Source organism: Mustela lutreola, chromosome 9 (assembly GCF_030435805.1).
Source record: "Mustela lutreola isolate mMusLut2 chromosome 9, mMusLut2.pri, whole genome shotgun sequence".
Classification (NCBI taxonomy): Eukaryota; Metazoa; Chordata; class Mammalia; order Carnivora; family Mustelidae; genus Mustela; species Mustela lutreola.
In genome coordinates this window covers 35,907,398-35,924,250 of record NC_081298.1, presented here as the reverse complement: position 1 = coordinate 35,924,250, position 16,853 = coordinate 35,907,398, and the positions used below count along the sequence as shown (strand labels likewise).

At 42.1% G+C, this 16,853-nt stretch overlaps 1 protein-coding gene across 1 annotated transcript in view; it reads right to left on the bottom strand.

Annotated features, from left to right (window-relative positions):
* SLX4IP (SLX4 interacting protein) overlaps nt 1-16,853 on the bottom strand; it is a 183,207-nt gene that overhangs the window by 47,316 nt on the left and 119,038 nt on the right. Inside the window, 1 exon segment of the mRNA XM_059134031.1 lies at nt 15,008-15,128. Within this exon segment, the coding sequence (XP_058990014.1) occupies nt 15,008-15,128 (121 nt within the window).

Here is a 16,853-nt window from a genome sequence, read left to right as displayed (position 1 = left end):
TAGGTTAGGCTGAGTTTCCCATTAGATTGCATGATTCATGATCAAATAGTTAAAGTAAATTTGAATCTGATTGGAGTTTAGGCTCTAAGTAATAACAGCACTGTGTCAGAACAACAAATATAAATAAGCCCCACAATTAAGTGTACCTGAGCAGTTATTAAATATGCTTCTACTCCACTCCCTGGGAATAGCCCAGGGGTTTCACAGTGCTTCCCAAATACCTACCTCAGGAATCTGCGGCGCGCTCACTTAGAGACAACAGAAATACCTACTCTACCAAAGGGAGCAGATACTCCCTGCTCAGCTCATAGAGGTTATTACAGCGAGTATAAAATGATTTTAATTACAAACAACTGAAATGGTAAACTGAAAAGAGTAACTATAAAAGAATACAACTTTAGAGTCTTTCACTTTTGTTCCAAATAATTAGAATAACTAGGGTGCCATGTTAGGGAATTTGAAAATGAAAGCGCTCTGGTTTTTAATCATCCTCTGAGTTGTAGTCCCCACAATTCCCAAGGTATTGAGTTAGCAAATCTCGGTCCCAAAGTGTTAAACCACAGTCTCTTATGCCATACGAGGGCCTCTTCACTTGTTCTCTGCACCCTTCAGAATCAAGGGGTTCTTGACAGATATTTACTCTGTTAGATAATTACTATTTTCTCTCCCAAGCTTCCTAAGGGCTATTAATATTAGCAATGTGAAACTCAATTACTACAAATTTTTAAATCTTGGCATGTGACTTGGCATGGAGAGCCGGGTCAAAGGAAAAGAATTTAAAGGGAACAGACAAGCTGGTAAATGCTCTGGGCACTTCCCAGACAGGGTACTGCTATAGTGTAATGCGCATAAAACTCCTGAGAAATGAACAGTACATGCCAAGGCAAATAGTTTCCACTATCCCTTGTCATCCCACACATTAAAAAATTATATGCAACCCCTATGAGAAAAGGCCTCTGTTTTATGAGTGGTGGTGGGATGGTGGGGAAGAGGAGTTGTCCTTGTTAGTATCTGTCAAACACAGGAGAGGTTGCCACTTTTTAAGACTTCAGCTGGAAAATGCCAAAAGAAAGTACAGTCTTATAGGAGTCCCACAGCACATGCATGCTCCCTATATCTTCCACCCTTCACCTCAACACATATACACATATATACGCTAACACTAGCCAACTATTTGGACAACAGAAAGCTAGTGCCACTGGGGGCACATTCCCAAAATAATGCTGGGATAAATCACAATTTTCAATTGGTGAACCCAGAGAATTACAGGATTCCCATCTAATTGTGGCCATTGGAGATAATGTGACAAAAGAGATCACCAAAAGAAAGGTTTTTAATCTCATCCCTACTATCAGTTAAAGGCCTGAGACTTTTTCTTCCATTACTTCTCCTCCCACTCCCAGCAGGACAGGAGTGCCAACCAGTTCTACCTGACCACCAAATGGGATTTGTCTTTGGAATATCTAGTAATAAATCATTAGTCTTCACAGAGCTGGTAAATGGGCAGGGCTCTGAGGCAATTGGGCCAACTTCTTAAAAAAAAAAAAAAAAAGGTCTTGCAATGTTTGATGTTTGATGACAAAGATCTTTCTGGAATCCAAGAGTCCCAGGGGATTTAGAAGCATTGTTCTGAACTCCCCAGTTTCAGAACATGCAGAAATGTGGGAGCACGGAGTCCGGATGTCAGTGTGAACAAGGCTCAAAAGTAATACGGAGTTGCATCACCATAAAAGCTCCAACAGAATGGCTTTGTAATTTGAAAGTAAGCAATGGCAATACAGACTTTGTTTTATGAGGGAAAAATCATTGTCTTTCTGATGTGCGTGGTAGGAGGTGAAGGGAGAAGGGTGGGGTGGAAGAGATGGAAGGCGCTTACTCATAGGCCAGTAGGATCGATCTCGTAAGGTTCACGGCACCATCGACAAAGTTTTCTAGGTGGTTCCAACTGAAGCATGACAACCTTTTGGTGTGGCAGAAAGAATCCTAACCTTTTCTGAAGCTTTGTATATCGGGGGGCGGGGGGGGGGGGTGAAGGAATGTTTGTGCGTGTTTTAATTCCTTGAAAAATTAAAAAGTGAACGAAAGGTCAGTCACTGAAACTGGCAAATTCCATGACAGGTGACTGTAACAAGTGGAAATACTACCCTTCAAGGTTTAAGGATTTTGTTTTCTTTTTGTTTATTGCAATAAATGGTTAGCAAAGTCTTCCTGGTTTTGGAGAATACAAAATGTCTTGTGTGGTCAATGGTATCTTAGCACACTTTTTTGGTAGAAAAGTACAAAAACTTTAAGTTCTGCAAAATGCCCCTTCCTAGAAAAATAATCTCTGCTACCAGAGGGCTTCTAGGCCCTTGCTTTCATTATTGTCCTTTTAAGCTTCTCATGTGGATGAAAGCCTAGAAAATGTTTTGATTGAGTACACTATGGGAAGAAACGTAAATAATAAGCAAAGCTATTTAAACACATGTGTAAAAAGAAAACACATGTTCCCACTGTGCCCTAGGACAAATCTAAGGAAAACCATTTCTATTTGCAAAGGGCTGTGAATAGAAAAAACAATGCCTAAATATGAAGAATATTTACCAGAACAGTAGATAATTGAAAATGTGTTGTGCTGTTTTGCTGTTTATAAAACCACACGAGGGCCGGGCTCTCCCCCTTTCAGCCGTCTGTGTCTGGCTGCAGAAGCCCGAGGACCCCTCCACGGCAGCGTATGTGACCGTGGCCCAGTTCCACTGCTGAGGCGGGGCCTGAGGACAGGAGCAGAGGCTGACCTTTCCACAGGGACAGCTGATGGCCATCAGGAGTGACTGCGGCGGTCAGCAACGTTTGTCCAGGGGACTTCTTCAGGGTTAACGGTTCTTGGACATACTCTTGTTAATGTGCAGGGAATGGTGTTTCTTGGCCAGTTTGCACTGTCCTCTCGGAAAATGCATGCCTGTTCACGGTCTGAGGAAGGGCCGGGCTCAAAAGGAAAAGTGGTTCACTTCCAAAATTTATTTTAAATAGGAAAAAGCCCTGTTTTCAATGGGCTGGGAAAATAAATACAAACCCAAACAAATAGCACATATACAAATTTGCACTCTTGGGGCCACCGGAGAGAAGGGCTCACAATCATGCCTGTGTCTGAAGAGAAAAGAGAAAGCTTTCTTTGGCAGGTACCACACACTGGGCGTTGGGGAAAGAAGGGGAACATTTCTCAGACAGAAGAAGAATAGGAAGAACTTGCTTGTTTTGGCGATTCTCGTCTTTTTCTCCTCTGGTGTGAACACCCACTGATTTCCTAACATGGTGGTAATGTGCCCCACCACAGAATGCTGCGTGGGTGTCGATGAAGAGAGAGGAAGCCTGGTAATTCAGCCCTGAACATTCGCAGAAGATACCTGGGAAGCCACAAAAGAATGAGCAGACGGCTCCATGCATTGGCTAAAGATTTAAGCTAAGATTTTAGAGGCGTGCTCAGCTTAGAAGAAAAGCCAAAAAGAAAGCCACTGCAGACAGAAACCACAGTACCCAGGAAAATTTAATTTATTTTATGGCATTTTCCAAAGGACTGGGTTTCTTAGATGTTCACTGCAAGAAAAAGGTTATACAAAATGGAATAATGGGCAGTTTAAAAATAAAAAAAGAACTGTTCCACAAACACAAAGATGTAATGAACCCTTACTATTTAGACAATGCACTGAGGTAAATGCTGAGCTGACAGATGAGTTCTATTCTGGAGTCTATATCTCCCTTTCCATCCTGTGATCAGAGAATAGGGGATATACAACCCAAACAAAGATATCCATGTGATAGTTCAAGTAAGACACCTTTCCTGGCTTTCACATGGTTAACTTGAAAGATACCTTTTTTTTTTTCAATGATTAGAGGAAAGTTTTATTAAAAGAGAAAGCACCCTCTCTCTCTTTCTCTCTCTGTCTCTCGATGGGGATACTGAAGCAGTTTAAACAGGCCAGACATTAGATAGCTGTATTTTCACACAGCCTCTGACACTTACTAGCTTTGTGACCTACGGCAAGTTGCTCGAACTCCTTTGAGTTTGGTTCTCCTCTTCAGATCAAGAGTTAAGAATCTCGGCTAGCAAGGGCTGCCTCAAGGATCTGCCGTGGGGATGCAGGAGGCACAGCACAGGGCTGGTAGCAAGCAGGCTAAAGCCCACTAACAGATAACTAGTTGGGGTAAGAATACTAACAGACCCTGGGATAGGGAGGGGTGGAGGGAGGAGAGGTTGAGTCCCTCGGTGCCGACCAGTCAGGAAGATACTCTAGCTGCTCTTACACCAGAGTGGGATGTGGTTTTGACTTTCTGAAAACCAAGCATGAAAAATTATTTAATAATTTGTTAACTCACAGGCCACTTTCACCTCTGCCTTTTGTCAAGGGGCAAGCGACATTGCAACGCAAGTGTGCCACAAAGCTCTGCCAGATAAACACATGGCTGGTGAGCAGAAACGACACTCCGTTCCTTTATTTCTTCCATGGCTTGTGTTCCTCCTGAGTGACAGTCTCGGCACTGGGTGCTCAACAGCACCAGAGACCTGCCCTCAATGAAAATGACATCTCTCTGGGATTCGAGGAACCAGCTGGAATGGTGAGTGCTGCTACTGCTGAGGGGGACCGGGTACCCGGGAAAGGGCAGGGGGCAGGTCCCTCAGAGAGAGGGTGCAAAGAATCAGATAAAGGTCCTTAGGAGAAGTGACACCTGGGCACAGGCTTGCAGGAGAAGGAGGAGCTGACCCAGCAATAGGAAAGGAGAAGAGAGCTGCAGGGAGAGGAAGGCAACATACACAAAGGCCCAGGGGCAAGAGTATGATGTTCTGGGTCCTGTCACTCAGGTTACAGTAACAGGTTGATAACTGACCACAGAAGCTCTTCCAGGGTTGCCTGGCCAAAGCCAGCTGGGACCAGTGACTCCCCTCCCCCTAGGGAGAGGGACTCCTCTTGAACGTGGCTTCCCATCAGTCCAGTTGCAGGGCTGGCAAGATCTATAAGCTCTGGGCAGTTGGCTTGCTCAGCATTCCTCTGAATAATCAGACTGCCTGGTGCATGACATTGGTACTAAACTGTGCGCCACCACTATGCCCAAAAGATCACTTTCCTACTTGCTCAATAAAAAGGTTGATCAGTAAGAGAACCAGGGTCCTCTGCTGGAGTACAGATACAAGGTACATTAAGCTGCACCCCAGGTAAACACACCTAGTACAGGATACCAAGAGAGCAGACAGTATGCGTGCTGATCGGCATGAGAATGCCAGCCTGTGCCACGTGACTGCTCTGTGTTCCCCAGAACCCTGTGCGTAATGGTGGGGAGTAAACATGGAGAGGACACTGTTGCCAGGGCTATTCCTGAGCGGGTAGCCACATTGGGTGTAAGGGTCAGGGAGTAAGAGATAGTTGCTGAGAAGGCTAATGACCAGGACAGACACGGTGTCTGTAGACCACAAAAGTCCAAGAGTGGGTGTGTCATCTGGTGACTGGGTGGCCTAAAATTTGCGGTCAACTAAGGCCCATGGCTGGCCAAGTCACTTGGTCCAAGATTACTCAGTGGTAACCTTGGGAGGAAATCTGCCAGTAGCTCAATCCACAGACATCTTTGGCTTACTGGTTAACAGTTATGTCCACAACTCCAAATAAAATGGACAGCATACTTGGGCCCTACTTAAACTGTATATGACAAGCTGAACTGTGTCTCTCCAAAGCTTATATGTTGAAATCCTAATCCCTAACACCCCAGAATGTGACTGTATTTGGATATAGGATCTTTAAAGAGACAATTAAGTTAAAATGAGGTCATCAGAGTGGGCCCAAATCCAGTGTTCCTATTACAAGAGGAAATCAGGATACAGATACAAATAGAAGGAAAACCATGTGAAGCCATCGGGAGAAGACGGCCACATCTACAAGCCAAGAAGAGAGGCCTCAAAAGAAATCAATCCTGATACCTTGAGCTTAGACTTCCAAGCCTCCAGAACTGTGAGAAAACAAATTTGTTTAAGCCACCCAGTCTGTTGTATTTTCTTATGGTAGCCCTAGCAAAATAATACACTATATAATGGGGGGAAAAAAAAAATCAAGGTCTGGTGAACAGGGGCCTGACTTGGGCTACTTTGAAGGAGAAGCCACAGATTCTTACTTAGTCCCCAGATTTGACTCAATCCTCAGAACCACATCTCCCGGAAAAGAGAGCCAGACATCCCTCAAGTCAGGACCATAAATCTCCACTTGTGATGTGCACCTGTTTTCTAGAGGAGCTGCACAATGAAAAAAGGCGGATACACAGAACTCTAAGACTGGCTCTGAGATAATTCTAATTCTCAGGGTTCCTGACTACCACTGTGACCCACCAGTGTGATAAATAGAAACTTGGTTTCAATTCATCTCAAAGAAAGCCAAGTAGGTCTATGAAAATCTGTCTTTGTCTTCTCAGTTGATGAGTACATAATTGGGATAGATTTACCTTGCAACCGACAGAACCTAAACTTGGACTCCATGTCTCATGGAGTACGTGCTATACAGTAAAGAAGGGCCAAAAAAAAGTCTCTGGAGCTCCCTCTTCCCATCAAAACCAAAAGCAGGGCACCTAGGTGGATCAGTCAGTTAGGCATCCAACTCTTGATTTTGACTCAGGTCATGATCTCAGGGTCATGATATCAAGTCACACGTTGGACTCCCCACTCAGTGGGGAATCTGTTTGAGATTCTCACCCTCTGCCTCTCCCTATGCTTGCTCTTGCTCTCAAAATAAATAAATACATCTTTTGGAAAACAAACAAACAAAAAAAGAGAAGCAATACTGGTCTCTGGAAATCAAAGAATTCATTCTGAGCATGTCAAAGAGTTCATTCAAGTTTCTGCACCCCATTGCTCTTAGTGCTAAGAAATAAGCACAAACACTTTTCAGGATGTTTGCATGTTTTTTTGATCTATGTAAATGATCTGAAAGGGTGACAGCTTCAGTGACCTGTTTACTTAGCAGATAAAAATTTGGACCTGGTTCATCAATGGCTCCATCCAATCAGAGAGTACCATCCAGAAGTAAATGCATGAAATGATATAACCTCACTTGGGGTAGAGAAAGAAAATCTGTCCCATGAGCTGAATGTTGAAGAATATACTTTGGGTCCATTTGGCCAGTAAGGAAAGACAGCCTGATACATGTACGTGTGTGTGTGTGTGTGTGTGTGTGTGTGTGTGTATTCATTTTTTCAGTGGCAAGAACTCAGATTGGTAGACAAGGACATATGAGGAAAAGTTAAGTAAAGTACATGTGAAAGTATCTGTATCTTGTGTGAATATTCTCCAGCAAGATCCATTAAGCAATGCTTGTAAATGAGCTGAACAAAATGACCTGCCCTATGGATACTGGCCAGCCTCCTACCCCAGATGCCAGATGACCTGCTCACAGGGCTCATGAGACATGTGGCCCTGGTGGCAAGGATGAATATGCTAGGGTTCAACACCATGGATGTAACCTCACCAACACTGAGCCCTGCCAAATGCCAAATCTGCCAATAGCAGCAATTAATATGAGTCTCCTTATCAACTCTCACACTGCAAGGAGATGGGCCAGTAGTCATCAGTGGTGGGTAGATTATTATATTAGACCTCATTCATCACAGAAGAGATAGTATCTCCACTAGAACAGACCTTTATTCGGGATTTGAATGTATTTCTATGCCTGCCATGTTTCTGCCAGCCACATCACTCAAGAACTTACTGAAGGCCTCATCCTCCATCACCACCATAGTGCTTCTGACCAAGAAACTCACTTTACAAAGAAGCCAATAGACTCATAAAATGCAATGGTCCTACCAAGCAATCAAGCAAGGGTCAAATGCAGCTGGTCTTACAGAGCGGTAGAAGGGTCTACTGGGAATTCTGCTGTGATACAAACGACAAGGCAGGATTCTGTGGGGCTGGGGTAAAGTTTGACAAGACATACTACATGCTGTGACCAGCAGAACAATATGTGTTCCCTTGGCAAGAATTCCTGGAACCAGGGAGTTGAAGTGGGAAGTGACCACCTCAGCAAAAATTTGCTTTCCATCCTCATGACTGTGCTTCAGGAGTATTCAAAGGAAGACTGGAACGGAGGGGATAACAAGGGCCCAGGCTGCAAGTTAAAAGTGCCACATAACTACTTCAGGCTTCTTATGCCATCAGACAAAAAGACCAAAAGAGGAGTGGAAATGCTGGCCCATGATGACACCACAGAGGCAAGTGGATGAAACACTGAGAGGATAACGGGCTTTACTGAGTGGCACATTTCCAGTGCTAAACCTTCATGAGAAGTGTGGGTGACCACAGAAAGGCAGGACCACTGCCAGCTCCAATCCCTCTGGAATGAAGGTTTGGATCGCCTTGCCAGGTAAAGAATCCTGATCAGCTGAGTTACTAGCTAAGGGCCAAGGGAATATGAAATACATGTTAGGTGAGAGAAGAAAGAAATATCAACTCTTCATTTCAAAAGCTAGTATGGCATCCTCCTCCTACACCGTCTTCCTTGCTGCATGATGTATATATTTGTGTATTAACTAAGTTACTGACTTGGTTAATATAACTTATTTAAAATAACTTACTATTTTATTCAAGCTATGTTGGCAAGAGTGAACTTCACAATTTAGTCAGTAAGTTAACAAACATGGGCTATGAATGAATGTCACTCAGAAAGCCTAGGCTGGGAGCTAGAGCATGAGACTTTGGATTCTTGCTCAAAGGAGATGCTGGGCTTATTTCCTCTGTCGCTGGGAGAGCTGTGTCACTAGGCAGAAACCTGCTGTTGTCTGGAAGTTTGTAGCAAAAGGCAGCCAAGAGGAAAACTTGGGAGGCTCATTCAAGAGTTGATTAAGAAGGCTCCGACCAAGGAAGGGACAATGGGAAAGAGAAAAAATTATGAAGAAAATGGCAAACTACCCAATATGAAAATGTACAAAAGCTATAAATACACAGTTCGTAAAAAGTGAAAGATAAAAATCAAAGAGCAGAGTATCTCCTTTTCTGGTTTTTGGCCTGTCAGACTGGGAAAAATTAAAAACCCTGGTAATACCTAGCACTGGCAAGGTTAAAGGGGAAAATATTAAATGAGACAGAATTGACAGAATTTGACAGTTAAGTCCTTTTTAAAAAGATTTATTTATTTATTTGAGGGAGGGAGACAGAGAGTAAGAGTGCAGAGGTTGGGTGAAGGAGCAGAGGCAGAGGGAGAGAGAATCTGAAGCAAATTCCATGCCAAGTGTGTGGAGTTCAATGCAGGGCTCAGTCTCAGGGCCCTGAGATCATCCAAGAGTTGGACCCTTAACTGAACGCGCCACCCAGGAGCCCCATGACAGGTAAGTCTTTTAAAAAACTTTCTCACGACACTAATTTTTACTGAATCTATTGAAATAACATCCCAAGCGATTAAAAAAAAAAAAGATAAACTATCAGCAAATGTCTGCGCTTTACTGTTCACGGAGTTTGCGAATACTCTTTGAATTCCTCTACATGATGAGACACATTATTTGCTACATGGCTCTGGAAATGGAAAAAGGTAAGAAATTCATGTGAATGAGAGAAGATACCCACTTCACACAAAAGCATAACCACTCACATTCATCCAAACCACCAACACAGTAAGGATAACTCTATTTTCAGGGAACATGAGACACAGAACTGGATACTGAGAAGGAAATAGGCAGGGCTTTATGGTTAGTGGCTTTGAAATTGCTTTTGAAAAAAGGCATTTAAGTAAAATTATGGGAACAGCTGAGAACAGGCAGTCAGATAAATGTAGAGAGATGTCTCTGGCTCTGAGGCAAGACGAAGAACATGTATTCAGTTTCCAGTTTTAGTGATGCTGTTAATAAATGATGTAAGGTGACAGTATGTTACTGCATGTGTCTACTTCATTCCTACGGGTACACACAGCCTAGAGCAAGATGAACCTCTTTGTGGAAAGCAACCTTGTGGGAGAGATAGATGAACGATGGTCTTCCTGCCTTCTGGAAATTAACAGTTTAGTATGAGGTTAAGCGCTTACAACCAGAAGCATGTTCTAGGGCTACGTTCTAGGGTTAAGCACTAATGTGATTTGGAGAAGGAAAGAGGCTCTGTAAGTGGCAAAGCACCAGTCTTTGCCACTGAAAGGGTAGGATAAAGGTAGGTAAACGGATTATAGCAAAATTATAACACAATGTGACAAATGTATTCAAAGTGTTAAGTGCCAGAAGATGAGAAACTGACGGAGACTTTGGAGAAGTAATATTTGAGGTGGATCTTAAAAGTTAAATATAAGTTTCCCAGACAAAGGCGAAACCTATAAATGTTAAGGCAGCGGTATCAAGAAAGCAGGCTTGTGGGAGGCAGGAAAGTGAGTGGTGGAAGGAGACATGGCAGGCTGGGAAAGTTATGGTATGCTTTGACCCTACTAGGAAGAGGAGAGATAGAACTATGCATGTAATTTATCACCTGTACAAACACTTACTAAATACCGACTGCAAAGCAGGAAATGTCCTCCTAGTTGGAGACACAATGGAAATAAAAGAGGCTGAACCTGTCTTCAGATGGCTTACACAGCTCGTGGAGAGACCAACGTTAACCAAATGATGTTCGGGATGCTTGTAGGCCAGTAACAGGGAGATGGTTCCCCAGGATAAGTTTCCCTGAGGAGTGATTTTGAGCAGAGAGCAGAAGGAGCACAGGGAAAGGATGGAGACCTGGGCTCCAGTCTGGGCAGAGACCCCCAAGATGAGCAGAAGAAAGGAGCTTTGGAAGAAAGGCATTAAGCTGCCCCCACTGGGAGCAAGAAAGAAGGAAAGAGTGGGACAAGATGAGGCTGGAGAGGCAGGATCCTGGCTTGCACCTGGGAGCCTTGGCGAAGAGGTTCACAAGATCAGACCTGTGATATTAAGGGATGACACGAACTGACATATAAACAGCAGGAGAGGCAATGGCCAGAGTGGACACAAGGAAGCCAGCCAGGAGGCTGCTGTGGGTGCCCCAGCAGGCAGGGGAGGCGGGAGCAGAAACTGGTTGGCGGCAGCAAAGGAGGGGACTGACTAAGGTCTGAACATCAAAAGACATGGTCAATTAAAGGTTAACTGTTACCAGAAGTAGAAAGGAAAGGGAAGTGACTGCTTTCATACCAAGATGACTTTCAAGGAAGAACATTTAGCACAGCTGAGTGAACACAATGGTGCTTCAGGATCCTCCTGCCTCCCTCTGGCAATCGACTGCACTACTGATCTCATTACAGTGAAGCCTAGCATTCATCCCGAAAGTGGCTGCTCACTGAAAGATCCACCAGGCAAATGCAAGCTTCTCCTAGTTTGTGGTTGTGCAGTTAAATAAACCAAGTCGAAGGCAAATGACAAACACAGAAAGGTCACGTACAACACATAAAACATACAAGGCATTTTTATCCTTAAGGAGCTCTTACAAACTAATAAAGATATGAACATTAAAACTAAAAATATTATAAAGGAGTTGCTGTGTGCGAACATGTGTATCATCAAGATACTCACTGTGCTATTGTTTACAAGAGAGAACACATTAAACGCAACCTAACTGTCCTACCAATAAATTAAAGATATTTAATGGAATACTACACAGTCATTAAAAGTGGCGATGGGAACCCTGAGGGGCTAGAAGAATTTTAAAAATCATTAAGGAAGTTGGAAGACTCATATTTTCTAATTTCAAAACTTACTGCAAAGCTATGGTAACCCCCAATTGGCATAAAAAGACAGACATGTAGAACGATGGAACAGAATAGAGAGCCCAGAAATAAATCCTCACATTTATGATCAAAGACTTTCAGTAAGGGAGCCAAAACCATTCAATGGGGGAAAGGATAGACCTTCCAACAAATGGTGCTGGGACAACTAAATACCTGTATGAAAAAGGATGAAGCTGAGCCCTTTCCTTAAATTTAATTCAAGATGGATCGAAGACCTAAATAAAAGGAGCTAAATCTGGAAAACTCTAAGAAAACATCGGAAAAGCTTTGTGACATTGGATTCAGTAAAGATTTCTTGGAAAAAGTGTCAAGCACAGACAGCAAAATAAGAGATAAATTGACTACACCAAAATCTAAAACATTTCCACATCAAAGGACACTCTCAAGAGTGAAAAGGCAACAGATGATGGGAGAAAATATTTGCAGATCATATACCTGATAGGGAATTAATATCCAGAATATATAAAAGAAATCCTACAACTGAAAAAACAAAAGCAAACAACCCAAAAAACGGGCAAGGACATAAAAAGACATTTCTCCAAAGAAGATACACAAATGGCCAATGAGCACATTAAAAAGATGATCAAAAGCATTACAAATGAGGGAAAAACAAATTGAGACCACAATAAGATACCACTTTATATCTGTTATCAAAACAATAGAAACTAAGTATTGGCAAGATTGTGGAAACACCAAGATCCATTCTTGGTGAGAATGTAAAATGATGTAGTCACCAGAAAACAGGATGGCAGTTCCTCAAAAAACAAAACAGAACAAAACAAAACCAAAAACCTAAATAAAAATAAATAAACAAACTGGTAATTACTGTATGATCCAGCAATTCTACTTCTAAGCATACACCCAAAGAAGTGAAAAGCAGAGATTCAAAGAGATATTTGAACATAAATATTCATAGCAACATTATTTACCATAGCCAAATGGTAGAAACAACCCAACTATTCTATGACAGATGAACAAATAAACAAAAGTGTGTGTGTGTGTGTGTGTGTGTGTGAGAGAGAGAGAGAGAGAGAGAGAGAGAGAGAGAGAGAGAATATTATTTGGCTTTAAAAAGAAAGAAAATTCTGATAAATGCTGTAATAGGGATGATCTTTGAGAACATTAAGCTAAGTGAAATAAGCCAGACACAAAAGGATAAACTGTCTGATTCCATTATATGAAGTACCTCAAGTAGTATATTAGAAAGCAGAATAGAGGTTACCAGGGGCTTGGGAAGAGAGAAATGGGCAGGTATTGTTCATTGGGTAAAGACTTCCAGTATGGGATGGTGAAAAGTTCTGGACACAGAAAGTGACAATGACTGCACAACAATGTGCATGTACTTAATGCCACTAAATTGAACACTTGAAAATGGTTACTCTGGTTAATTTTATGTATAGTTTACCACATTAAAACAACTTTTTAAAAAATGGTGATGCATATGTTTTAAAGGATTTCTATATTATGTTATGTGGGGGAAAAAAAACAGGGTATAAAACTCTATGTAGGGGACACCAGGGGGTGCTCAGTCAGTTAAGCATGGAACTCTTGGTTTCGGCTCAGGTCATGATCTCAGAGTCCTGGGATCAAGCCTTACACTGGGCTTTGAGCTCAGTGAAGAGTCCACTGAGGATTCTCTCTCCTCTCTCTCTACCCCTCCCCTGCTCACACACGTGTGCACTCTTGCTCTCAAATAAATAAACCTTTTTTTTTTTAATTTTGTATATACAGAAAGATCACTTTTCTATTTAAAAACAATATTGTTGTAAATAAATACATAAATAAATCCATCCATCCATCCATCCATCCATCCATGCAAATAAAAACAAACTTCTTGCCCACATGAGCCCAAGAAAGACTTTGATTTTCATCTTGGGGACAGAACAACACACAACCCATCTTCCCTAGCTGTGAAAGAGACTGGGAAATTGAGTATTTAACATTTTTCACTCAGCAGCAGAGAAAGCCAGGGAGGGCTAGTTGAGAATCAGTATTGACCATGCTACCTCCACACCAGAAATGAAGGTCTGGGAACCTTCTCTGTTCCTTCTCCTTTTGTAGCAGTTATAAAATGAGACTAGCCCAGTCTGCTGGGGTATAAGCCCCTCTGGCTTTTCTCCAGCTTTATCCTACTACTAAGCGAAATACCAGAAAGTGTCATCTAATACAATACTGTTTGAATTGAAAATTCCGTTCGAGGCTTTCAGTTCGGGTTAAATTAATCTGTCTGCCTATTTATCAGCTGTGTCCAGGTGAACAGTGTAGATTAAGTGTGCCTTCAAAGGGGTTATTTAACACAATTCTTCTCCTAAGGGGATGCTGCATTAGCATAACCTAGTTCATGGCTGTCCAGTGCTGCTCTCTGAGGATTAACACAAGGTTGACCTTATTTGTACCACAAAGAGTATTATGAAATGCTGATTTAAAGTTAAAAAATAAATAAATAAAAGCCCGACAATGACAGAGAGGAAAGAACAGTGGGCTAGGAGTCAGAAGAGCTGGGTCAGGTTCTGCCACCTGTCTCTCAAGTATGCTTTCCTTCAACAAGGAATCTGTGTATCTGGCATTGGGCTAAATATGGAGGAGGGGGGTATGTGGGGTAAGATGCCAAATAAACAAGATCATCTCTGTCCTCAAAAAGATGATCTTCTATTTAGGTGAGCCCCTAGTCTTGTAGATCCTCAGCTTCATCACCTACAACTCAGACATCACCATTCTCAAAGTATTGCTGGGAAATAAGGCAGGACAGTTCAAGCTTAGTGCCCTTGACGTTTTGGCCAGATAATGCCTTGTTGTGGGGGGCTTTTCTGTGCATTGTAGGATATTCAGTGACATCCTTGGTTTCCAATCCCTAAATGTCAGTAGTTCCCTGCTGCCCCCAATCCCTGCTCACCCGATGACAACCCAGTGTCCCCTGGGACCCATCACCCCCAGCTGAGAATGTCCGAAATAGAGTCACATATATGAAAGCATTTAAAAAAGCATAAAGCCCCAAATCAAGTCAGCATTAATGTAAATCTATCTGTAATCTACTTGTCAAAAGAAAAAAAAAATCCTTTAAAGTATTTACATTTTCCTTAGGAATGTTTTATTCTCTATTTTTATATTTTTTGCCTACTATTAAAAGCCCTCCAGGGCTTTTGGTTAATTTTCTTTACCCAAACAAAGCATCTTCATCAGAACATATTTTTTAAATGTATCACTGTACTAACATGACAGTCAGAGTCAAACATAATTGCCATCTCTACAAAGCAGAAATTTTATCCAAAATCAAAGTACTCGGTGCCTACCTTTTAAGGTCAAGGGACTGGATCTTGTGAATTCTGTATTTGATGGCCTGTGCTGTTTACGAACTTCCAAGTATTCCTTAACTCTTGAATCAATGGTTTCTTTTAACAGTAAACAGACTTCCTAAAGTAAGGTGAAAAATGAGACATAGTTTTTTCATGTAATGCAATGCAAAAAGAGTTAACACCATGCATATTAAAAAGTCAACAATGAACATTTCATTTTGTTTGTTTTACTTAGCTGGGAAAGCTGAAAAGAATGCTGTCTGTGCTCGAGGGTAACATCCCAGGTTGAAGTTTGTTACTGAGGTTTGGTCAAAACCATGATGCTGGCTTACTCTGTGACCTGAGAAATGCATTTCATTTCCCTCTGCCTCAGTTTCACATTTCTAAAAGTAAGATAAAAGCAGTGAAGTGACTCACGTGGCCGGGCAAGATGGGATGGCAGCCACCCCCCGCCACTCCACGGTTTCAGGGGACCGTTGTCATGTGAGGATTCCAGGGACAGAGTTATTAGCTCTTCCTATCTGTTCAAGAGGAGTGGCCATAGTGATTTTTAAGCGAATATTTTCCCATTTTTCAAACTTGGTTCAAAACCTTTTTTTTTTTTTAAGATTTTATTTATTTGAGAGAGAGCATGATTTGGGATGATGACGGGTAGGGAGAGGAGCAGACCCCCCCCCCCCCGCAAAAAAACCAACCTAACAGACAAAACAACAACAACATTTTTTTTTTTAAAGATTTTTATTTATTTATTTGACAGAGAGAGATTACAAGTAGGCAGAGAGGCAGGCAGAGAGAGAGAGGAGGAAGCAGGCTCCCCGCTGAGCAGAGAGCCCGATGCGGAACTCGATCCCAGGACCCTGAGATCATGACCTGAGCCGAAGGCAGCGGCTTAACCCACTGAGCCACCCAGACGCCCCAACAACATTTTTTTAAACACCACCTAAACACCACCACTCACTAGTTTCTGGCCTCAGGTTTAGAAATCTACTGAAGAAGGAACAGTATTGAGGGATGAGCTGAAGAGAGAACTAGAAACCAGTTTTGTGATTTTCTTCCAAGCTCTTATTGATGATCCCGTACATGCCCATTTGCTTTTGTGAAAACTGCACTATATCTGCTGATTAATGCTGAAAATAATTTAACTTCTCATGCTTCTCTAGAGTATATTAATATTTATTAGGCAACAGAAACACATGGTTTTAATTCAATGTCAACACACCACACCACCAGCAAATTTCTGGGGCCGTCTATTATGTGTCAGTGTTACTTATGAAAAGAAAAACACAACTCTCAAAGTCCACCACACAACAGGAAGAAACTATCCACCAGAGACATGTAGCCAAGGCAGGGAAAGGGAAAAACGGCACACAAATCTAAATTTCTTAATTTAGATTAAGAAACTGGTGCGTAAGGACTGATAATTCTGATCCAAATCCCAGCCTCTGCAGAAGGCTCGGAGTTGCCGAGGTCAGCTCAAACCTGTTTCACTGGTTTCTTCAATGCCATCTCAGGTTGATCTCTTAGAAGCTTCATAAATTAAAACAAGAAAAAAATTCTAGGTAGGTCTGAAGGGCAATGATCACCAAACTTGTTTTTTATTGCTAATAAGTACACTCCTCAAGAATACTGAAAATCCTTGATTTAATTCACAAACGTGATCTACGTAAAATGTAAACACTGGTCTCCTCTCTCCTGCTCTCATTTTGCAGCCCAAAGATGCAGTGCCTTGTGGAATACAGAGATATCCGTTTACAGCTGAGTGTTCTGGCATTGTTCACACAACAGAAAGGCAGCCTTGCCTCATACTGTTGTTTTAACAATTAAAGAATTTTGCTTCACATGC